The 24,946-nt window shown below is 48.3% G+C and overlaps 1 protein-coding gene across 23 annotated transcripts in view; it reads left to right on the top strand.

The window, feature by feature from the left end:
- The window catches only part of plecb (plectin b), a 78,744-nt gene that overhangs the window by 27,447 nt on the left and 26,351 nt on the right, over positions 1 to 24,946 (top strand). For 6 of the 23 annotated variants that reach the window (XM_029129519.3, XM_029129518.3, XM_055503450.1 and 3 more), the window contains exons 1-2: positions 6,126 to 9,771; positions 22,918 to 22,979. In XM_029129519.3, coding sequence (XP_028985352.1) covers positions 6,444 to 9,771; positions 22,918 to 22,979 — 3,390 coding nt within the window. In that variant the 5' untranslated portion in view covers positions 6,126 to 6,443. Of the gene's footprint in view, positions 1 to 1,317; positions 1,385 to 6,120; positions 9,772 to 13,077; positions 13,245 to 16,605; positions 17,279 to 20,548; positions 21,094 to 22,917; positions 22,980 to 24,946 lie in introns of those variants that run through there. The other 17 variants (XM_055503462.1, XM_055503451.1, XM_029129523.3 and 14 more) reach the window with 12 other exon arrangements.

Genomic DNA, 24,946 nt, shown 5'->3' with positions numbered 1-24,946 from the left:
CAAAAAGTGTGACCGCTTCTCATTGTGTCGGACGCGTGTTCACGCTGGAGCGCCCCGCTGGCTCAGGCCACGCCCGCGCTGCTGCCCTTTCGAGCCAGCGCAGCGTGAGGGAGTGGTGAGTGAGCCTGCACACAGTCCCAGCAGCCTGTGGCACAGTTCAGGCTGGTCGCTATTGGCCCGCGCTGCCACACCTGCCACTCCCTGCAGCCATTTTATACTGTCCTCACCGGCTACACTGGAGCTCCATTTTAGGAGAGTCACCTGCCAGGTCGTAAATACTGATGCGTAAGGGATGCAGTCACATTGGAAGCCAAAGCCCAAGTTTCATACCGCACCTCTTGAGTTTGTCCCCACATCTCATTGGTATTAGACTGGCATCTATCAATGTATACGTATGCACCACGAGCAGGCTGTGTCTAATTACATGGTTTGTTGAAAGTCACTTCTCCTAATTGCATAATGTCAATTTCCCTTTAGTCATGAATAAAAAACAAAGTCTAGCCTTGAATATTTTTCTCTTTCACTTTAAATGTTATCTCAGGATCAGATATGCTCATTAGAAACAAGCCAGACTTGTTAGTTGTTAGTTGTTGTCAGTGCACAGTTCCTGAAATGCGTTGTCCCTGTTTGTACCCTGAAAACGCGCTGGCATCTCCTCGAGTTGTGCTTAAATCTGACTCCATTTGTAAGATTAACTCACTGCTTTTTATCGACTCACAAAAGCCTTAATTGCTCCCCGTAAACCAAGGAATAATAGTCCAAGACACAAAGGCAGGGCTGTTGTTGGGTGGAACTTGGACGTCCTGACGGTGCCTTTTGCAGACTGGCTCCCAGTTCTTTGTTTTTTTCTCACTCTAGTTTTCTAGTTGTCCTTTTTTTTCGTGCCCACTCTTCATTTTAATCTCTGTGGCTATAATTGCAGCATTTCTTGAACAAAGCACCCAGTGTGTCCTCTCTTATGCCAGGGATAAAGCGTGGGCATCCTAAGATGTATGGGACATGGTGCGAGGGTCTCCAAGGCAGCGGAGATGATGCGTCCGGTCTGGCAAGGCCTTCAGATTTATAGTGTGTAGATGTTCCTCTGCGTTTATGGGCCAGAGATGAAAAGATGCCCTTGTTCTTTTCCCACAAACACCCTCCCTACCCTGAATGTACCCCTCCAATCCCATTCCTTCTCTCCTTTAGCCCCATCTTGCATGTCATGTGTACGGACACTGGGTCTCACGAGGGTGACAGAAGCAGTGGCACCGTGGTTTTGACTGCAATCAGGAAGCAGTTGTGTTTTGTTGGGAGTTTTGAGGCCATCGCAGTGTAATGTCAGATCAAAGTAGCATGGACGGGGGAGATCTCCTTGGAGACCGGTTCTGGCTCAGCCCAAGAAAAGGTAAGTGCTTACTGTATAACGCGCCGCTGCAAACTGACGCAGGAGGGTGTGAATGTGACTGAGTAAATGGGCCTGATGAACTTCCTGAAGAGGTGCATCAGCAATTGCTCATTTGAGAATTTGAGGAGTCATAAAAAAAGATTTGGAGACGTTGTGGCTTTGTCTTGTGCAACTGCTCTTTCCTTATTTGTTCCTAAATGGTGCAATCCCATCTCCTGCATGCTGATTCTGATCCCTGGCTGCCATTTAGCTGAGCTGGCATCCAGCTTTCCAGAAAGAACAAGAGAGTCGAGGGCTGGTTTGAATTTTCTGTCCACATTTCACTGCTGGAACTTGTTAATGGCTGTGTGGAGAATTTACCACCAAATGTTCTGTTCAAAATTCTACTCTCATTAACAGCAAAAACCAATTTCACGTTGTGCCCAGTATTGCAGGAGGAAATCCTATATCGAAGATATCTTCATAGTGTGATGAATAATTTGGCACCTTTGCATCAGTGGCTGTGACCATTGTCCACACGCTACGCAACCATCAGCTACATTACTGCTCTATCCTGTCTGGCCCGATTTGCCCCGTCATGGGTGGGCTGTTGTCCAAATTTGAGGGGCCGAAGGGGGCGGTCACTGCTCTACAACACACGACGGACAGCTTCTAAAGTGAGAGCTGGTAGGAATGAGAAGGACTTGCTCTTTTTGTGAGCTCCTGCTTATTTATGGTTGGCGAGGAGGGTGAAGGGGGGCAAACGCTGTGACTTCACTTCTTTTCCACTCTGGAAAAGGAAACGTCTGTATGATCCATTGATTGTGGAGTTGAGAGCAAAGTCATTTTTACCTCAAGCTCATGCCAGTGTTTAGATTGTCTGTGTGCATTATTGTTTATTTAGTCAAATAAAAATCCAGGCCAGACCTAAAACCAAAACCCTATTATGTACGAGAACATGGTCTTACTCCTTTTTAACAAGCCTTTTGTAACTCCAAGCATATTTATGAGGCAAGAGATGTTTATGCTGCCAAAAAAAGAGCAGTTGCCATAATGCCTGATTGAGTGCATTGTTTGTGTCCCACAGCTGTGAACACCGCAAAATAACAATTCCTCCTTCTGCTATAATTTGCCTCTTGGTTTTACCTCTTTTCTGGCAGTGTATGAAATGCCAAAGACACCTCTCAGGCTCCCTCTGTTCACTAGCTCCCAACATACAAGGCTCCTTTGTTTGCGGCCAGCTTGTGGTTTGTGTGTTAGTGTTTGCTGGTAGTCTACAGTGGGATATACTGTGTTTTTCTTTTCCTTCTAGCCACCACTAAATCTGCCTCTGGTTCCTCTGACTGTATGTCCATCGTCCTCGTCCATTGTTAGAACCACTATATTATCCACACCCAGGGTGCCAGAGGTTAATCTTTGCAACTCTGTCCTTATTGTATTTCAAAGGCTACTTTCTTTTAGCCAGGAAGCCAACAGGTTAAAATAGACAGGTCAGGAAGTCCATTATTTATAGCTCCAAATTAAAACATGTGTCTCTGGGAGCTTTACTACAGTATGTCTCTATATTTTCACTAAGGGCAGTTGACTTTTATACCTATATGTAAAGGGTATAAAGGTGTCTACATCTATTTCACAGTGACGACTGATGTTTTCGGAGTCTCCATGGTAACCTTTTCATTTAACATTTTAGACAAATAATATTCGTCAAAGTAACATTTGGTCATGTCATATCCAGCAGACCTGATTGAGATCCAGTAATTGTTCTGTATTAATTTAAAGTAATTACTTGAATTCACCTGTGGGACAGATTACAACAAAGGGCGCTGTGGTGACAGCTCCGAGCTGCATGTGAAGCAGTTTACAACGACCTCTAAGTTTGGAAGGTCTCCGGGTCAAAGGTTTTTTTGCTTTACCGCGTCAGCTCCGTCAGGGGACACAGCTGTCCCCCGACAGAGGAGTCACCGTCCTAAGTATAACCCGCCGGGACACGAGCTGCTCAGACAAAAATAGGTTGAACTTCCAGATAGAACGGGAGCTCCGGCGCATTGCAGGATGATTTGTCATGACTGCTAAAGTGCTGGTCATCATTTTGGATGGAGGGAGGTCCATCCTCCTAAGGATGATTAATCTACTTTATATTTGTATTTACTAAATAAATACAGTGTAATATTATATATTCCCTCCATTAAATGAGTCACTTGCTCATGTTACATTGGTGTCATGGTGCATTGTCATTCATGTAATGTAATATCATACTGTATGTTAGAGGGTGAGAAAGGTTGTGCCGACCTTTGCCTTCTCTGGAATCGGGCAGAGTGGCATGGATCTGATATCAGGCTGGAGTGCACGTGTGCAGGGCCCACAGACCCCAGAGCTGCAGGCCGTTACAGTGGGCCAATCACCAGCCACACTCTGCCGGTGCTGACATGCCTATTCTGGTACTTGTGGAGGTTGAAACTCTGAGGCAGAAGTGGACCCATCACCAGTCTTACCACTGCTTCGCCACACACATCATAGTGCACATTATTCTTTTTGGACGTTGTTGAGCGGCTAACACCACCCGTGGAGCATTTTGGCGTGTCCACAGTTTGTCGAGCCTGAGGGGATTGTAGTTCTCTTCAAGCTGCTGTGTTTGATATTATGGACTGGCTGAAGGAGCTGGGCTTCCAGCCAGATCAAGGGCCACTGTGGGCAGTTTGTAGTTCACTGAGCACTTTGTGCCTAAACAGTGCATGAAATCAGTCCAATATGTCTCCTGGAGAGAACGACACTGTGCACGGCGATGCAACATCATACTGTACCAGGCCTGAAGTCTGACTAACAGGTAGTCGACTGACACATGAGCACTCGACTGGCAGTAGGAATCCCACAGTGGAGTAGAAAGTAGTAAATAGTTTAGTATTAAGTGATAAAATGCTTTACACCCATTTAAACGTGATTTAAACAGTTGCTGTATGTACTTAAACCTAAGTCAAGCTTGCACATGCACAAACACAGTGTCAGGCCGACTGCAGCATGTCATTCATAAAGCCTTTCTTTCGCAACACGGAGGAATGCTTTACTTGTTCAGTGACGGCTGCTTCATACCTGCATTGACAGCTCGTCCCAGCCCTCAGACTCAATCATTAACTCTAAGTGTACGGCTAAAGATAACATCAGAGGGTTCTTTCTAGAGCATAACTGCTATAGGTGGACTCCATGTACGTGGCCTGAGGCGTCGCCTCTAGCTCAGACTCAATGCACCTTAAAACTGTCATGGGAAAGTATTTGTATTTATGGCTGCATCAGCATCGGTTGAAAGGTGCTGTACTATTGCCAGTCACATGTTGTCGGAAGGCGGTCACATTTGTATTTGCTGTAGTGAAGAGAACAGCCTGGCCATGTGCTAATAATGCTGTAATAAATAAAGTGTTGTCCAGCTGTCCGGTGCTCTGGATTTATGGACCGCTGCTCCGCTGGAGCCCTGAAAGCGGATATGTGACTCACTTCATTTGACTGTTGCCATGGCAAATAAAATGAAAACAGTTTTCCCCCAGTGTAGCAGTGTGTGCGGTTTCAAGCAGTGGGTAGAATGCATCATCATCACCATCATCGTCTTCGCCAGTGCTATAATTTGCAAGATTACTGTGTTCTGCTTTAGTTGCCCCTGTTTAAGTATGTGCTCGTCTTCTCACAGACTTGACATATACAGTACTCTATCTAGCAATAGGCCAGCTCACCGGCCAGTTTGACTTTCCCTGATCACCGAACATGGGAGGACCCCCCCTTGGTGACACACTAAGACGAACGGGAGACAGATGCACAGAGGAGACAAGTGATCTAGGGATAGGAGGCTGATATCATGTTCCTGAGAGAGCCCAAAGGGTTGGCTACAGTATAATGCACGCGTCTTTATATAGTAAGATAGATTCTTGGTTCCAAGATAAATTGAGGCATGAAGACCCAACGCACAACTTCAGGGCCCTTTACAGCCTGTTGCATCACACTAATAGCCTTCAAAAGGAAACACAGATTAGTCTACACAGTTCCCTTCGCTCGGTGGCTTGGTGACACCCTAAACAAACATAGTTATTAATAGAATCTTGATATTATAACTGTTATATTAGTCTGGGTCATATCACACTGCCCCTGTGACTCACATTGTTCTATTAGTTACACGATTTTCTCCAAAAGGTCCGTACACACTCAAACATGTGACATTTGGAAAACGCACTGTACAGCGTGTGTGTGGAGTAAATGCTCTCCAGTGATACACGATCAGGAAACACGTAAAACTAGACACCTTGCACTTGACACTCCACCAGGCTGCCTAGAAAGTTGCTCCAGAGCTGGAATGGGATATGCAAACTTTTCTTTTTCCTTTTTTTAATCATCGCTGGTTAGACCAGTCCATTCATGGGGCTCGTGTATGAGTAGCCGAAGGGCGTGTGTGCCGTAGTGTCTGTTTAGAGGTGTGTGCTTTCATTTGTGGGTGGGCATTTGATAGATAAAGAACATGTGTTACACACTTCACAAGTTTCGCTCCATTCGTTTGACTCTTTGTTTATTGTAATGGCTTTATTGCTCTTTTCATTTGCTTCAATGCTCTGTACTGTTTACTTTGGCAAGTTTTTTTCCATTCCAGTTTTTCCACAAGAAATAGGAAGAGAAAGGAGGAGGAGTCGGAGTGAGAAGTGTGACTCGCTCTCTCGCTCCCTCTCTCTCTTTCTCTCCCTCTCTCTCACACACACACACACACACACGCTGCCTCTCTTCCATTCTGTCATTGCCATCTCGGCAGAACGGAGTCTGTTCATTCCTGCTGAATGTGGGGAGAACAGCACACTTTTGACTTTGTCCAAGTCAGGTTTCACAGAGGAATATTCTGTTTTCTTCACGATAGCGAAGGATCAGCGAGAACAAAGGGAAAAAAGTAAGAGAGGATTTGTTCTTTCATTTTATGACATGATTCAAAGACATGTGGCATCTGGTTTTGCCACTGGATTCTTTTACACAGCAAGACATGAGAGGATCTAAATTGTCATCTTTGATCTTGTGCATTTTAGTTTTACTTCGAGAGTGTATACTCCTATAAAGCACAATGGTTGCTGGAATGTTGATGCCCCTGAGGGAGTTGAGGGCCATCTATGAAGTCCTGTTTCGAGATGGTGTCATGGTGGCCAAGAAGGACAAGAGGCCACAAATCAAGCACCCTGAGGTACAAGATGTAAGCAACCTACAAGTTATCCGTGCCATGGGCTCTCTCAAGTCCAGGGGCTATGTGAAAGAGACGTTCGCTTGGAGACATTTTTACTGGTACTTGACCAATGAAGGCATTGTTTACCTACGTGACTACCTCCATCTGCCCCCTGAGATTGTTCCAGCCTCCTTGCAGAGAGTGAGAAGGCCAGCTTCCACCCTAGCTATTGCCCGGGGTGCGAGGGTCCAATCTGTAGAAGGTCCAACTTCTTATGTTCCTAAGCCGGGCCGCAACAATGAAGCAGAGAGCGAAGGGGCACTGGCTGAGCGTCAGGGCTACCGCCACAAGATGATGGGTCCCAGAGAAAGAGAGAATCACTCTGATAGGACACCCAGGTTCAGGGGTCGTTCAATGACTGCTGAGACAGTCAGGCCCAAAGCATCATGGGAGATGAAAGAAGAGGACCAGCCACAGACTATGTTCATGCGGGGAAATGATGCAGCCGTGATGGATGAGAGCAGGTTGAAAAGAGCTTCCCATCAGCTCCCTGAATTGAGCAGAGAGAGGCCAGTACCAACAAGCCAGGTGAGAAGAGTGTCTGAGGTTCAAAGGGAGAAGGTGCTAAGTTCTGCTCCAGTTCAAACAGTGGCTTTGAAACAGGATGTGCCACAGACCACTGTGACACCAGCCCTACCATTAATTGTGCCTGCTGTCACTAAGGCTACAGGTGCATCACCAAAGGTATCAGCTGATAGAAGAGAGCGAGAGAAGCCCAAGATGACTGATACAAAATCTGCCATAAAGTCTAGTGAAATCGTCACAATCAGTTCAACCTCCACCACGAGTCCGAACACAGACATCAAGGAAGAGAGGATGAAAAAGGTGGTTGTCAGTCAAATCAAATCTGAAGAGATCAAAGCTACAGCTGAAAGTGATGGAGTGCAGTCCCACGTAGGCATTACCACAGCTGCAGTTCAAAGCACCACTGTCCTTACTGCCCCCATCACCAAAAAAACTGTCAATAAAGATGTGATTGAAGAGAAGGCAAAAGAAGCAATCGCTCATGAGGTTAAGTCTACAGAGCTGAAGAGTACAGTTGAAACCCCAGCTAAAATGAAGCCTCAGGCAGTTGCTACTGTGGCTTCTGTTCAGGAATCTTATGACACCAATGACACCAGCACCCCCGTCATCACAAAACCTGTGAAGGAAGAGAAGGCCAAGAAAAAAAAGGCAACTGAGGAGTCGGTTAAACTTGCTGAAGTAAAAATACCAGGTCAAGAGAAAGCTACAAAAACTGACAAAGTGTCTGTACCAACCAAAGCCAAACCTGGAAGCACCACAGGCAAACCAGTGGTGTCCGATAATGTAGAAACCCCCAAAGTGGTTCAGGAGCCGAGTGATGCTACACCAACCTCAGTGAATATTTCAGAAAAGCCAAAAAGTGAAGTTCTTTCTAAAGCTGCTGAATCCTCAATACTTGAAGTAACAACTAGTGTCCGTACCGGTCTCACATCATCTAGGACCAATGCTGAAGTGGTGCAGGTAGCCACAGATAAAACTACAATAAAAGAGAAGAGGACAACACAAGATGTAATGACACTTACTCATGTCGAAAAAGATGGAGAAATAGCACCAGAAGACCCTAAAGACCCAACGCCAGCACCCCCATCAGTGCAGGAAGATGCTACTACTTATCATAAAAGTCAAAATGATGTTGGCATAGAGGCGGTTAAGGAAACCAAACAAATAACTGAAGGAAGTTCAAAATCAAAGAAAAAGAAAAAGAAAGGTGAGGCATCTAAACCTGCTGCTGCCAGGGAGCAATCAGAGATAAAATCCTCTGAGGATCAGCTCAGAGAAGAAGTGTCTGAAAATGTCTCTAAACGCATATCAGTGGCTACGTCAGAGCTTTTAACTGTTACTGCCAGTGTAAAGACTGAGGAGACCTACACACAACATATAGATGGAGAACAATTAAAAGAAGAAGAGGCCACTGATCCGACTGCTGGGAGGCCAAAAGAGGAAGTCAAGGTAGGAACTGCAGTGCTTCTAGATGCACAAGTGAAAAAGAAGCCTGAGGGAAGCAATGCCAGCAAGATCGCACAGCGACCATCATGCCCCGAGGCTGAGTTAGGTGTTACGGCAACAATGAAACCAGAGAGAGTAACTGTCACAAACGTAGAAATAACCACAGTGCAGAAAGTCACCCAAGTGGGAGCAGAAAACTCTCAGCGTGAGGAAGAAATCCCTGCGTCACTGCCGGAATCGGAGAAGCCCCGAGTCGACACTAAATCCCTGCTAAACACGGGGAAAGCTGCAGAAGAGTCTTCAAAGAGCAAGAAGAAAGGCAAAGGCAAAAAGGCTAAAGCCACCGGATCAGACGTCGCAAACGCAGAGCTTGTTTCGCCTGAAGCGTTAGCATCCACTGACATTACACCTCTACCCAAGGCCGCTATTAGGCAGAGTCCTGCCACGACCTCTGAACCCACTGAAATGTGCGTCTCTCTAAAGATGACTCCTGCAGGAATGTGCAGCGAGGAAACCGGGCGGGCGGCAGCTGTGCTCTCTGAGGCCCCGGCAGACAAAGGGGAGGTGGAGCCAGAGCCGCTCTCTGCAGAAAAAGTCGAGCGGGAGGTTCCGAAACGAAAAACATCCTCCACTGCGAGGGAAGCGCCCGCCGCCGGAGCACTAGCGTCAGCAGAGGCAGCTGCAGCTCAGGCACAGACCAGCCCCTCCGTCGAGCGAGAGGAGCCTCCCAGAGTTGCACAACACTCGGCCACTCGGGCGACAGAGCGCAGCGCAGAGACCAGGCTCCCTGCGTCGGAGGCCCGCGAACGGGAGGGAGAGAAGAAGAAGAAGAAGAAGAAGAAGGAGTCGAGGGAGGACACACCCTCTGCCACCGCCACACCCGCAGCCGCCCGGCCTGACCAGCCTCACCTGGGGGACACTCGGCAGCCCAGCGACTCGGACGCAGACGAGGCCAACATGAAGAGGAAGATTGTGGTGGTGGAGGAGATAGTGGAGGTGAAGCAGCTCATTAGTCCGGAGGCGGCGGAGGGGCAGACGCCCCCACCACCTGTGCAGCCTGAGGTGCAGGGAGAGGAGCTGGACCTGGACGTGCTGGAACAACTGGCCATAGAGCGAGCGGTTCTGTCCGGGGCCGACAAGGCGGAGTGGGACCACTCTTTGGGGGAGCCGGAGGAGAAGACCTGGCCCAACTTCATTGAAGGTTTGTCTGAACCCGTGCCCGTTAACCTACTTCCTGCTTTGTCCTACATGTGATGTAATTAGACTCTCCGGCTTCCCCACCTTTCTTTGAAGCATGGGAGGTTTTAGGTGGGGTCTGGGATGACAGCTCTGTTGTTGACCTTTCACAATGTCATGCGCTTATGATATTTCATGGCGTGCTGCAATCGTCCGTGACGTATTCTGCAGAATAATATTTAAAGCAGTGTGTTTTGTGATGTGGAGTCGGGGCAGTTTCTATTTGAGAATCGCTTTAGTCAGACAGTGAGAAAATTATTTTGAGATCTGGTTGAGATGTAATTACCTCGTGTTAAAACAGAGCTAGATAGAGTTCCAGATACTAGAGTGTCAGTATCACACATGGGTTCTTCTTCCACTGATAGCAACAGGTGACCCTCCTTTTACGTGCACCATCTCCGTTTTTGAAGTTGTTTGCTAATAAAGCGGGCGCTGCAGATGTTCTTAGTAGTAATCTCTGGAGACTCCTCTGACTTGTTGCCAAATGAGATTATACAGACCTGCAGTCGTTCCAGCAAGGTGGGGCTGCGCGGCCTTCGCCTGTTCCCTGTGGAGACGGTTGCGCGTTAGCTACAGCCAGACTGAGTGAGTCAGGGGGGTGTGGTGCGTTTGGGAGCCCCGCTCCTGCAGTAAAGCTGTGTTCTTGGCACCGCGGTTGGGTGGTATCTCCTGTCTTTTATGTGTGATAAGCGTGGCCCCTGCATACCTCTGCATGCTGGTATGTGTGTGTGGGGGGGCGATTTGGAAACCGTGCACTGGAAACGAGTGTTACAAAAAGTCGAAACCACCATGTGACAGTGTGGTCGGTTCTGCTGAAGTGAAACTGGCATTGCCCAAATGAAGAGATCCCGACGTCCACGTGATGTCTAATGCGCCACGGCTTTCGCGGGGAGGAGACGTCGTCGCGACTGTCGTGAGCGTTGTTGCAATCCTCGCAGTGTGTGTGCGGCGAGGACTTGACATGGGCGTTGTCTGTGGAGGGTGTGAGGAAGTCAGAGCGGCCCGCTCACCGCTCCATGGGTGTGGGTTTGTTTGGCTCCGCGCGTGACACGAGCCTCTGGATTCAATTAGCGTTTATTCGCGCGGGGCTCCTCGATCTTCCCACTCGTCCGTCGCACGCAGCTCGTCAGATGTGGATGCAGCCGCGTATCAGGCGACCCACTGCTGACATCTGCTGTCCATTACTCACATTGTAACGTGACACAGACGCGCCATCCGCACGTGGAGGTGATTAGATCCAGCTCCCATATTTCATCATATGGAGCATGAACCTCTTTCAACGCTTCCCTGCTTTTACATCAGGAATGACGCCGGGCGTCAGTTTACAGACTTATTCTTGTACATGCTCTATTCTCAGTACGTCAGATGTGGATGTTTACTACTTGTTTACATCATTTGAAGAGAAACTGACTCAGGCAACAAAAGTGTTGCTCTCAGGATGCTTTCAGTGCCACACGCACACGTTTGAGACTTTTGGCCTCCGTTTGAATGGAAGACAGCACTTGTGTGTGAACCGGACGAGCTGGAGAGGCTATTTAAACCCCGCCCCCGCGCGGCACCAGGGGCAATTAGAGCGAATGGCACTGCCACTGAGGTCCTCCAGTGTTTTCATGTCCGCAATCATGTCAGTCGCATTCTTGTGTGAGTGGGTAAATGAACAGCTACGGAGCGCTGCAGCTCTGTGTCTTTCATTATGGTGCCACATTCATTTTAGAGCTGTGACTCATCTGCGCCGTTCTCGCATGTGAAGACTTGAGTTTCATATTATGTGACCTTTTGGAGAAGAACGACACATTTTGGAGATATAACAACTGTCCTCTATAGTAGACTTGGCGGCTAATGTAGAATTTTTAATTACGTGTTATACTGGCGTAATATGCTTTCTTCTAATGGGCCAGTTGTTTTGTGATGGTCCCACACACTAGATGTTTTGGATGGCGATGCAGAAGAAGCAGCCGGTTCCAGCAGAGAAACAGTTAACGCAACGCAGGCCCGACCCCAGAACCAAACAGATCGATCACGTGGAACATATTGAAGTCTGGCTGAGATGGCTGTGACATTAGTCATTTCCCACAGTGCGCGTTGGGTCTCATCTGGGAGGGACTGACTAACGTGACTCCAGTTGTGTGGAAGAGGTTTTGGAGCCACACATGTTAAGTATCATGGGCTGTTTTCTGCTTTATTTGATGGTGCAGGAAGGTTTTAGACTTTTATGTTTCAAGCCTTTATATTTTTTTCATTATTTACATGAAAGGCACTTCAGCATAAGGGTCCACCTTGTTTTAGCTTTAGAGCTTTGAGGCCGTGTCTGAACATAATGGCATAGGTGCATGGGGCGCTTCCGTGAGTTCAGGAGTTCATGAACTCACCAGGAGGAATTCTTTGGGGTCCTCCATTAATCTCCTTCCTGGTTCCGCCGTATCGTTGCTTACGTCCTACACACCACAGTCAACTACAGCGTTGCTGTCCAGCCAATGGAGCCAGTTGTCATCGCTGCAACTGACAAAGCCATATGCATGTAATAGAAGCTACTATATATAGAGGACGCTGTGCATCCCTGAGCCCTCGCTGTGGTGACGGACGCTTTGAGAGCGCGGCGATCCGACTCTGTGAAACAGGCCATTTGGTCTCTGTTTTCATATGTTCTGGCTTTGTTGCTATTTGTGTCCCGCCTGTGTTCCTGCCAGCACTTTGCCCGTAAAGTCTTTGAACATATCCAATTTAACCGGTCTGATTCACTGGTTTAATGCCAGACACTGAGCATCCGTCTCGTTATAATTAGTGTTAATATCTACTGTATGTACATCATGACTTATTATCCATTAATATACCCCGTGTCTTCTGTATCAGGTGTCCTAATCACCATGATGCGTGTCTGTGCTGCATTGTGTCCAGCTGATGACTTTAGCATAAGTTAATCATGTTGAACGTCAGAGCATGCTCCCATAATATCTGTTTTCTGTCTGAGAGCAGTAACATAATATCAGAGAGATTATGCCAGCACCATAATCAAAGGGAGAGAGAGGGGGGGAGGCAGGGGGAGGGTGGGTGAGGTGTTTCTAGGGCCAGAGCGTAGCCGAGCACCCGGCCTAACTGTAACTCAGTGTGATCATCGGCTGGATATTTATAACCTGCCGTCACCCCCTGGCTGCCCACCCCTCTCAGCTCCCTGGGCCCCTTCACCCCCCCTTCCACACACACACACACGGCCCCCCTGCAAGGCTGGACGTCCCTCCTCCCGCTGCCACGGGAGCGCAGGCTGACGGATCCAAGCAGCAGGCGCAGCCTGTCAGAACTCAACACAAGGCAGTTCCCAGCAAACAGACAGGAGGGTCTCCCGTCTCCTCATTCCCCCTCTTGTCCAGCTCTCTTCTTCTTCTTCGTCAGCCCGCTCCTCCTCTTCCTCCCTCACCGCCTCGTAGATGAAGATCATACCCGGTAGGTCTACAGCATGTCTGTGTGTGTCGCTCGGTTGTGGTGGGTTTCTGGCAAATAAACCGCGTGAAGTCGTACATTCCCACACAAACAAATCAAAGGCCTGTTACACAATTATTAAGTGGCAGCTTAAGCGGCCGTGGAGCAGGCTTCGTTCCATATTTTAACACGTTCACAATGTGGCTGACTCGATTTACAAGTGATGTTGGCCGCCTCCTGTGTTTTCCTTCTGACTCGGTGGTGGTATGTGGATAGACGTGGGTGAGGGCGGCGGGGGAGGCGCCTCCCCCCTCCTCGACACCCTCAGGAGGTGTCTTTCCTGTTTGTCTGACATCTGATCGACGTCAACAAACCAGGCGCACTCACGAAACTTAGAGTTTATTTAGAACTATTTCGCTTTAAGTGTGTGTCAGAGACAGAGAGTGTGTGTGTGTGTTTCTGTTTGTGTGTGTGTGTGTCTGGTCTATTTCAGATAGCTGTTAAACCACGACCACCTGCTTTGGTCCAGTACAATCCTGCGGCATCTGCTGAACTGTGCTCGTGCCCAAACAAACCCGGGACCTTTTAATTGTTCCGCTGCGTTCTCAACTAGTGGCGGAAGGTGTCATGACAATATTCCTCCCAGCGTCGAGGGCATCGATGCCTGTCGACACATCACTGGGTTTGACCGTATTCTCCAGAAATCCCTCATCAGCCAAGAATGCTGACAGCTCATCCTCTGTGATCGCTATGAACTAGTTTCACCAAGAGAGAAAGTGCTACGACGTGTCAGTGTCCTCATTGCTGCAGCAAACGAAAAGGTTCATCTACTGTAGATTACTTCTCTTTGTATAATGCAAGATAACGTGCAGAACCAGATAAAGAGCATGGAGTTGTCAGTTCAGTCATTTGTTTGCCGCATTTTTTTTCCTCCTGCCACACCCTTGCCCCCCTCACTCCTCGTCCTCCCACCTGTCACCACAGCCTGGGCTCATCCCCGTAGCCCCTCCACCCTAGCGCCACATGCCTGCGAGCCCCCCTGCCCTGCTGCTTTTGGGGCATTTTAGTCTCTCTGATTCCATTTTATAGAGGCAAGGTACAGTAGGAGAGCTGCAGGCTGCTTTAAAAGGGTAAATAGGCCACAAGGACAGAAAGGTTACAGGAGTTGAGTGTGATTTCCTCCTGTTTCTCACTGTCTGCTGTCAGGTCTGTGTATTAGGCTCACGCTCTGTTGTTACTAGCTACAGCACCTCCAGCCCCACGCAGGCTCATAGTTGCATGTCACGTGTAACCTCCAAACTCAACGTGACCAGCTGATGGTGCCGCTGGGTCTCTCCGCGCCACTGTCGCCCGCTGATGGAAGGATTAGGCCTCGCTACCGCCTCACAAAACGGGAGGCGTTAGGAAGGGGACGCGCCGTACCGGGCTGGAGGCCCGACATGTCTCTGTGAACTCATTAACACACACACGGCTGATGAGTAACTGGTAGAACAATTGCCCCATAATGCTCGTCCCAAACCCGTCCAGTCACGTCTGCACGGATCACGTGCACACACGGGTGTGTGTTCTTGCTGGAGGGCGTCCCAGCCTCTTTATCAGTGATGAATCGCTGCCTCCCAGCATCGCTCTCCCACACCCGCTAGGGTAAAGCAGCCTCTGGACCCGCAGACAGTCTTCCATAAAAACACCAATCCACCATGTGTGCGTTCGCTTTGAGGTTTCAATTTTAGATTCAGGTTTAGAGTGTTGAGTCTGATTCATTTTATTACATGATATTCCAAAGATCTAAAAGCAGCTGCCGTCCCCGCTGGTCACCGCTCCTCCGTCCAGGCTCGTCATGGGGCTTTCTGGACTTAGCCGTCCCGCTCTCCGCTGGCACTCGCTCTGCGTGATGACAGCTCCGTCCTTCGTCCACTTATTAGGCCCTCGGCCCGAGGTATCACTCATTACAGCAGATGCACGTCAAACGTCTCCCAAGCACCGTTAACTGGGATGCGAGCGCACAGGTGTGAAGGGGGCGTCGCCTCCGGCCGTGTCGGGATGATGTCCGACGAAAAGGTCACCAGGAAGTCGACGCCAAGTCACATGTCATGTGTCATGTCAGCCTTTGACCTCTGACATTTCATTTGTGTTTGTTATGGTTTCCCCACTGACTGCCGGTGTTTGAAGCCCGAGAACCTGCCAGGACACACGGAGCTCTGCAGGAGCAGGTTCTCGGGCTGTTAATGAGATGTTATATTGCTCTGCATATGTACATGTAGCCTTTACAGCTTTACAGGTTGAACAGGAGCCAAAGAAATCTCACACGTCTTGAGGTTGATAACGTATCCTGTGATTGGACCCCCCCCCCCCCCCCACACACACACACACACACACACACCCCTGTGTGTGTGTGTGTGTGTGTGTGGGGCCAAAACGCAACACACACGCACAGACATTATGTGTGTGTGTGTGTGTGTGGGCAGCCTTGGTTGCGTTCTGGCTGCGGCTTTGGCCTCAGTTGTGGAAAAGCCAGCATTCTTCCTGGAAACGGGCAGAACTCCCACAATCAAGTGTGTGTGTGTGTGTGGTTTCCATACTGTGCCTGCCACTGGTCAACCACTGGGCATGAGTCATTGCATAAACACTGAACGTGTGCTTCAGGGACTCATACAGGACCAGAGGGGCTTTGGAAACCCTTCTCTCGTCCTCTGGGACGAGAGACACGAGTCCACATAACTAGATTTTAGACATGGCTTATTGATACCATTGCTGGCAGCATGGACACAGATCCAGTCCTGTGATGAGAGCTTTGATATACAGTATTGTCCGTCAATAATGATTACTCAGCATAAAGTACTCAGGCGTATCAGCAGGTTTAAGTAAAGATGAATCTCATTATGTCTTGCATTGTGTCTTTGTGTAAAGCTACATTTGTGCATGTGCTCTGGAAAACATCTGCTTTTTAACTGGATCCTTTATACTGTCGAATGTTTGCCAAGAAGAACTGTCTCCAGCCTGAATCGGTTCACTTCCATCTTTTTAAACATTTGCTATGTTCAGTGAATGAGTGTTAGACAGCACAGTGTCAGCAGTTTACTACAGGCAAGAATCTGGCCTGTGAGAGATCAGGGACTGACTTTGGATCAAAGGTCAGTGTCCTTTAAAAGCAGAATGCAGCATATTTAGGTCACTTTCTCTTTTAAATCTGTCCACAGAGCAGCTCAGCTGTGCACCGTCGTAAACTGTCACGCAGTGCAGTGGGTGGACGTGAGCAGGTGTGTGTTTGTGTGTGTGTGTGTGTGTGTGTGTGTGTGTGTGTGTGTGTGTGTGTGTGTGTGTGCGCTCTGTGATCTTTCAACGGTCCGGTTTCCTCCTTTGATATTTCGTATTGTGAAAATATAAGTCCTCTCATTGTGTTAGTGTAAATAAACTGAACAATGTTTACACAATAGGTTCCTCAAATGAATTGTGACAAGCCCAGAAAATATTTAGTAAAAATAAGATGCAACATACTGTATGTGTTGCTTCAGGGCTGAGAAACAGGACAGGAGTCCAATACCCCATCGTGGCCTCAGGCTTTACTACACCTGCCATTTATCATAGAGTGATAAAGCTTTTAATGCTTGTAGGTGCAGGCAGGAGTATGAACACGGACTTTGGACAATGTCAGGTACTTACAGTAAGATGAAAGAACAGTGTCCAATGTTTATCTAAATACAAAGCCATAACAAAACAATTCAGACGAGCAGATGAAAAGCATCAAACCGCCTGAGCCGCGCTGTCGACAGAATTATGCAGATCTACCTGTTATCTCTTTGTTTGTCCATAAATGAGATGGGCAGGGCAAAAAATCAGGCCTTCATCAGCTTAGAAAGTGGTTCCTGTTTCTTTTTTGAGTCGCTCCACGGCAGCTGGTGCATCGCGTCCGCGCACACAAACGCAGCGAGGGCTGCTCCGCGCTCCCGTCGGGGGGACCATGGAGACCTTGTGGGACCTCGAGGGAGGGGGTTCTCTGCGTGGGTTGAGGTCCTATGAGGAGCGGTGCAGGTCTCTTCCTGGGAAGATGTGCTGTGCAGGTAGGAGAAGGTGGGTGGGGAGGAGTCTGGTGGGCAGTGGTTTCAGCCACATGACCGCTGCTACGGTAGAAGTTCACACCATGGGTTCAGCTCAGATGCCTTGTTTAAATTTGAGTTTAAACAAGAAAATGAATAATTTAACTGTGAAATTCATGTACTTATCATTTATGAAGACAATTTACAAGTGTTTGGTCAACTACAATAGACTGGATTTCAATAATATCACAAAATATATTATTTATACATGATGAAGGATAAACACCAGCCTGTTGAATAAATGACTTCCTGCAGCTTGTTGCATCTGATGCAATATTAAATACGCTCATGCCTGTAGGGTTAAAGCTTGGGTGTCCTTGCAGAGCCCTGTGCAGGGTTGTTGGGCGTGGTTGTGTTGTGCTGCCCTCCAGTGGTGAAACAGTTTCACTGCGACAGTTGATTCCGGTGGATGGAAGACTGTGTGTTTTTTTTTTTCTTTCCACATCGAAACTTTTCAGTTACTGGAGACTCCGCCGTCTAAAAATACAGCTGTGAGTAATGGTCAGTCATAGTCGGCGCTCAGACACATGGCTCTGTGTGTTTATGGAAGTTGCCATAGAAACGCCGCTCAAGTTCCCCATTTTGGGAAAGCCGTTGGGAAGCCGCCTGGACTGCGACCGCGTATGTAAATAGCACATGCCATTAAACATTAATAGGCATGAAAATGAAGAACCTGCTGAGTGTGCAACTTTATGTGCAGTGGCAAGATAAATAGTTATGATTTGAACATTTGTTATATTTAATACAATCCACACACTCATGTTAAAGCTCTTCTACATCTTTTGCAGTTATTTTCCATCAGTTTTCCTGTATTTCTAACTTCACATACAGTTGCCAGTGTGCTGATATTCCATTGCTCTCACCTGTAGAGGGAGACATGCTGCCTTCCAGCTCTGCTCGTTTCACCCATCACCCCATTGTGCTTGAATTCCCCAAATCAGCCATCAGCAACCCACACAGAGGCTGTTTTAAAGTATCAGCTGCTGTAGCAGATCGAGACGCTTGATGCTCTGATGATTTAAATTATTGGTTTGTACAACTGGTGCCGATGGACGTGTAAGCGAGCGCTCCAGATGCTGAGCATATCGAGCATTTCGGGTATTTGGTTTGCCACGTGCCGGGCTGCTCCATCAGTAACAGCGCTGCCAGTTCTCTGTCATTGGTTTGAATCCACCAGGAGGAATAGGATCCAGCATGCGCAGTCCTCTTGTCCCCACTCATACTTTCTCCTCCTCCTCCTCCTATTTACAGAACAAGGCAATAATCCAGGGTGTGTTGAGCTTGTTCCCAGTTTTATCTGCATTCCTCTCCCTGTGGGGTGTGGTAGGCGCGTATCGCAATAAATACTTAACTTTCACCTCAGTGACAGACCACAAGGGTTAAAGGGACAGATTGGAAACAAACAGGAGGGGAGGAATGTACTGTCAGACAGCGAAAGGTGTCGCCGGCCCTCGCTCCGTCTCAACCCTTGTATTTGCTCCATAGTTCAGCACTTTCAGAACCCATAATTACACATTCTTGTAATTCTTCTCTCGTCTATTTTGTTTCCTTTGTTCGAGAATAAAATCCCTCAGTGTTTAAACACAGGCTGGTGGAGACATAGAAAAGGTGCAGCTTCTACCACGGGTTTGTCTTCTACTGTGTACAGTATATGCAGATTTTCACCCCCCCCCTCCGCTTTTCCTGCACAGGCATCTTAACATACAGTACAATGGGCCACAGCATGGACTCCAAATTACAAGCTACAGTAGTAACAGCAAATAAAGGTTTATGGGAAGTGAGATTTTAGAAACGAAACCAATATCTTGTTGGTGAGATGTGTTTGTGGTCATTATACAGTGTTACAGTACGCTGAGTCCTCAGGTGGCGCATTGAGCTCCTGATGCGATTCAAACAAGATGAACCCACTGTCGCTGCCATCAAAGCCGTCACAACATCCGACCTCCAAGCTGTGATTTGGAGAAAAAGCACTTTCTCCGTCAGCTCGTACAAAAAGGGTCTCATCTGGTTTTGATGGAGCCCATTGAGGGAGAAGAGTAATAAGCATGTTGAGACCTTAATTACACGTCTCCTTTTTGGAGGAAGCATCTCGTGACTCAGATGTTCCACACTTTCTGCACCCATTCGAGCGTCCTGCTAGTGTTTCCCACAGGGGTGTCAGTGAATGTTCCACTGCCAGAACGTCGCAAGTTCTAACGTCGCCTCAGATATACAGAGAAACCATTATTGTTCTAGTCTTTTGCATGTTTTTTTTTTTTATGATCTACTCGTTTGTTTAACCAGGGAAACCGCACAGGCTGCATTTTACAGTTTTGAGGTGCCGTAGCAAAAACGTTTTTTTATGAAAACCTCTTCGATTTCTGCAGTCAATTGGTTTAAATGGCTTCGCTTTTTAATTGTCATCCCACATACCACTCCCTAATTCCTCTGCCTGCCTAGACATTGTATGGAGCTGCAAAGGTGTGTCTAGAATTTTGCTAACGTGGCTCAACATGAGTCAACGCATGGCGCGCGCACACACACACACACACACACACACGCACACGCGCGCGCATGCACGCGCACACACTCTGACACTGACACATTAAGTGCTTTCCTGTTCCCACAGGTTATGTTCAGTAACCTACGCTCTTGAAGCAGAAAGAAATGGCCTTAGATTGTTGATGAAGTGATGTCAGGGAGTGTGAGGAAATGGGATCTACACCTGCCTCCAGGCCAGAGGGGCAGGGCCTAGCGGAGGCACTGTAGGGCGCGCCCTGACCTCCAGATTAGTGCCAGCATATATCATCCATAGTTTTTAGCTCTTCAACGACCCACTGTCCCTTGTTAAACTCTCAGTAACTCAGGGACTTTGGACACACTACAATTCACAAGCAATATAATGCAGAATGTCTCAGGTTTTTAGTGTTTTTACAGTTGTTGTTTTTCCTCTGCTATCACTATCAAAAATGTACACGACACACACAAAGCACTCGAGTTTCCACAGTGGCTGAGGGAAGATCGGATCAGACGTTAATGTCAGCAGCACTTCCTGAAATCCCATATTCATTTCGGTCAGAGTGAGTAAGAGCTGCTGAGAAATGTCTGAGGATGGGTGGAGATGAGCCATGAGGAAGCTGTTTGTACCTTCTTGTCCCAAATCTATTACATTGTAAATTAATCAAGTCTCATTCAGAGCAATTTATATCAGACCGGTATTTATTATTATGCCCAGTGACTCAGCTTTTGCGTGAATGTGTGTGTTGCGCAAAACAGCACGATTCAGCGACAGCAGGTCCCGGTTCACCACACCTCTCCTACGTCCCTGACAGAGGAAGGGGTGTGTTCAGGGCCCCACCCACGGTGTCCTCTAGTCTCTAGTGCCACTAAGTACACACTCACACATCACACCCCAGCGCAGGTCCACACTTCACAGCCCACAGGCACCAGTTGCTATGAGAGCGGTCGGGTGAGCCGGCGAAAAAGGGAAAAGCGCGAGGAGGGAAAAGAACCCGGAGCCGAGGAGGCTGCGAGGATACTAGGAGAGGAAGGACATAGGCTCGTCTCGCTGAGCGGACTCTGACCGCAAGGCTGCAAGCTCCGGGACCGAGCCAGGGCGCGTTGGGGGTCGGACACTTTAGCGCTAGTTCGTTATTACTCTGAGCACTGACCACCGGTGACAATGACCTCGCCGCAGCAGAGGTACAGGAACTTCTCCACTGACAGCCTGGGCAGAGACAGGATGCCCTCGGACGACGGCTTCTACCAGGGGATGCTGAAGGCTACAGACGGCAGGAAAGGTACCAGTGCAGTGCCGGTACCAGTGTGGTGCCAGTGATGGAAGCCTTGTGTGGTGTCTGTGTCGTTTGGGAGGCATTTACATGTAACTGCCTTCAGCACTGGACAGTGTTGACGTGTGGGCTTGTTGTATGAGAGCGTGAGGAGGCTTATGTTTAGGCTTAACAGGTTAACGGGCTGAATAATGCAGGGCTTTGTGCATCGCTAAGCAGGAGGCGCTGACTTTGATACGGTCCCACAACATAATCTAATGTGTCTCCTGCCAGACAGACTTCAGGATGAGGAGACTCCCCTTTTCCGATGCCCTCCTCGCTTTGCATTGGTCAGCGAGGCCCGTTCACAAGTTCTCATGCTTTCAGACCCGCTGAGTCGTTCAGTTGCAGCTGTAGGGTGAATGAGTTGTTTCACTTCCCTGTCTGTGCTGTAGGTGCTTACAGTATTTATTGGTGTGTACTGTACGTTACCATGCAGTGGCCACGGGAGCTGCCTACATCAGTCCATTGTCATCGTGTGTTTGCTTTACTCCCATGTCAACATAACTGATAACCGCCTGAAGAGAGAATGAACAAACTATTTTAAGCCACACATAGAAAAGTACAGTATGTGTTACAGTAGATAGCAAAATATGTGTATGTTACAGTAAATAGTACGTGATAAGGCACGTACAGTACCTGATTGAATGGAGAATGCTGAATTATTTGTTGATGCACAAAGTACCAGAGTGAAACAGATGAACTGACACACACCTCGCTCTGCCTCCATCCACTCGCTGTTTATGATTCACTCAGGGAGCTTCATTAGGGTGAACTGGTTTGACGGATGCGGTGGGGTCAGGGTGCATCTCCTCTGGGTGTGTTTAGTGTCGGGGTCACATTTCGCACCTTGGACAGGAAGCGGCGGCACTGAGGTCACATACTGGGGCCGACCTCAGGCCCTGTTGGTTTAAGGCAACGCTGAGGAGATTAGCTGAGGTTTCCATTGAGAACTGTGTCCTCTGGGCATATAACACAGAGGTGTTGAATCACTGCCCTTTGCCGTTTATTGCTGGGCGTGACATTCTATAAAGTTGACGGTGAGGTCACTACCTGAAAAACCAATAAGACACCACTTCGTATCTAAACCTCTTTCTTGCACAATCCATGCGATGGAATCCTTATTATTTGCTGTGCGGCAGAGCGGAATTCGAGAAGTGACATAGTGACGCGAATGTCACGAACTCGTCTGATTGGTCGGATTGTCCCGCTGTCACACGCCATCACACACATCACATCACGAGCATCGATTGAACCACAGCACCAACTCTCCATCGGCCGGGCTCACGTCAGAGGGACCGTCTCAGCTGTGTGTCCATAATAAAGCGTCCGCACGGACACACCTTGTGGCTTTTGCCTTGAATTCCAGCAGCGATGCCAAGCTGAGCGGGTGTGTGCGCATTTGTTGCCTTAGTAGGTGTGCTCTGCACCCAGATCTTGTTGTGTCTTGTCGGAAAATCGCACCCTGCGGTAATAAAGTCGTGTCTCGGGGTGATCGCGCTCCGCATCTTGGCACCTTCGCTTGCAGTGGTGTTAGAGCGAGACACCACCTTAGAAAGAAACCCGCTGCTCGACTGTGGAGGGGCATCTGCCAACAGCGAGTGCGCTGTGATGTGGTCTGACTCAGAAGCAGGCGTGCAGAAGCAGGAGTCGGTCTCTCCGCCCACCTTCAACGCGCTTTGTATTGAAGGAACCGAATAAGCCCGAAATCCTGGAGATTTGCTGTTGTTCGGCGCTTTTAAACGTGCAAAAATCATTTCTAACGGTTTAACTTTGCTTTCTCCACTTTCGCAGATGAACGAGACCGAGTACAGAAAAAGACCTTCACAAAATGGGTGAACAAGCATTTGATAAAGGTAAGAGGCCGTTTCCTAAAAGCTTTCGCTTTTACTCTCCCCCTTTTACCACCGTCACCAAAGACACCTTGCTCTGATTCGGAGCATGTGGAGACGCGCTTGGTTTTACACAACACCCATAGAGCATCGACAGCTACAGATGTAACTGCCCATTCAGGTATATACTGTAATCCCTGGGGTCCATTGATGGCGTCACTTTTACAACCCCATCATACTAAATTGCTTTCACATCGTTTTGTATATTTAGCACACACAGAGCCATTCATTATTTGCAGGAATTAAACAAGAGGGGAAAAACGAGCACAGCCGGGGTTTGTCTTTCCATGATTGTACAGTACAGTGCCTGTGTATCCGGCTACCGGTGCAGCACAGTAAGACCTACACTGTGAGTCACACACATCTGGAGGCACTTAGCGCCATACTCTGCGGTCGAGGCTGAAGGCAGCACATATGCTGTGCAGGCTCCTCGGTGCGAGTGTCAGGCCTGAACTCACAAACTGCTTCGATAAAGTGAGTTCATGTGAATCCCCTACCGCGCTTCAGTGCATGTCTAAGTTTAAAAGTCAGGTTTGTACGGATTCACATCTTAACTCTGAATAAAGGTGAGGGAATATGATCTGCTATGATCTAATAGCTACTGTTCAATGCACATATATGTTTAAGAGCATGTTAGGTTACAGGTTAAAGGCGTTACACTGGTTTAAAGACCACACGCTTGGCTTCACAGACTGATGTTTGGGTGCAGCCATTGAAAGCTATGACGGGTCAATGAGTGGTTTCCTCTGCTTTTTATGTAGTTCAAGATGTCATAGAACATCAGAGCAGTTGCAGAGCAAAACGTATACAGTAAAACTACAAATGAGTTGATCCTCGCGCGTTCAGGAGACTTTGACAGGATGACGGGAAGCTCAGATACGGCCCCGAGGCGTGTTTTGTTTGCAGACAGCACGGAGGAACCTGGGTGAGTGGCTGTCAGCCGTAATGATATTCACCTTGAAGAGTTTACAGAGCGTCGTGGAATCGGAAGGAGGGGGGGGCAATTTGTACTGGAGCGTAAGAGTTCCAGCGTCTTTCAGCAGCAGCGCAGTCGCACTAAGCAGAGCGGCGGTAATTGAGGGGTGGCGATGGACGCGATACAGGGAGTCAGGACAGACTCGTGATTCAGTATCACAAAGGAAGTCGACGATCCGTCAGACCATAGTGCGTGGGTTCAGGATCACACACACACACACACACACACACACACACACACACACACACACACACACACACACACACACACACACACACACACACACACCCTGCACATTTTTCCCTACAGTCTATATATGGCAGCTATTTTCCAGCATGCACACAGTGACCCCTGGTGGTTGCCATGGTAATTACTCCCACCACATCAGGATCCACGCTGTAGTATCGTCAGGCAGGGAGGAGCGTATCGAGAGCTGGATGCCTGAGTTGACTCGCTTGCCAGCTTAAATCAGCCACTGTTGTAACTTGCAGGAGAAATGTCCTTTTTCCCCACATGGCCAAACACATCCTCAGCCCTGAGCTTGGTGAACGAACTAAAACTATTCAGGCTATTGCTACTGCCTCACGCAGCCATGGTGTTTCTCAAATCATCATCAATGATCCTCATTTTACGTTCATTGTCTGTGCTTGTGTCCTCTCCTCCCATTCTTTCCTTATCTCCTACTCACTGATGCGTTCACGTGCGGGTCGTCGCCCAGCACTGGAGGGCAGAGGTAGGTACCAGCATGCGTGAGCGGGGCTGCAGCGGACACACAGTCAGCGTCTGAATGCATGGAGACCGTCCCTTCACTCATTCGCTTTACCCCCCCCACGACACTGGTTGAATCTCAACACACCCCTTATGACTGTGCCTGTGGATGCAACAGCAAGAATCGAATGCATTCCCGTGAAATGAAAAAAAAGACAATTTACTGTAGCAGAGGTTTCATTCACAA

This window comes from Betta splendens, chromosome 16, assembly GCF_900634795.4.
Source record: "Betta splendens chromosome 16, fBetSpl5.4, whole genome shotgun sequence".
Taxonomy (NCBI): Eukaryota; Metazoa; Chordata; class Actinopteri; order Anabantiformes; family Osphronemidae; genus Betta; species Betta splendens.
This window is presented reverse-complemented; position numbering and strand designations above follow the sequence as displayed.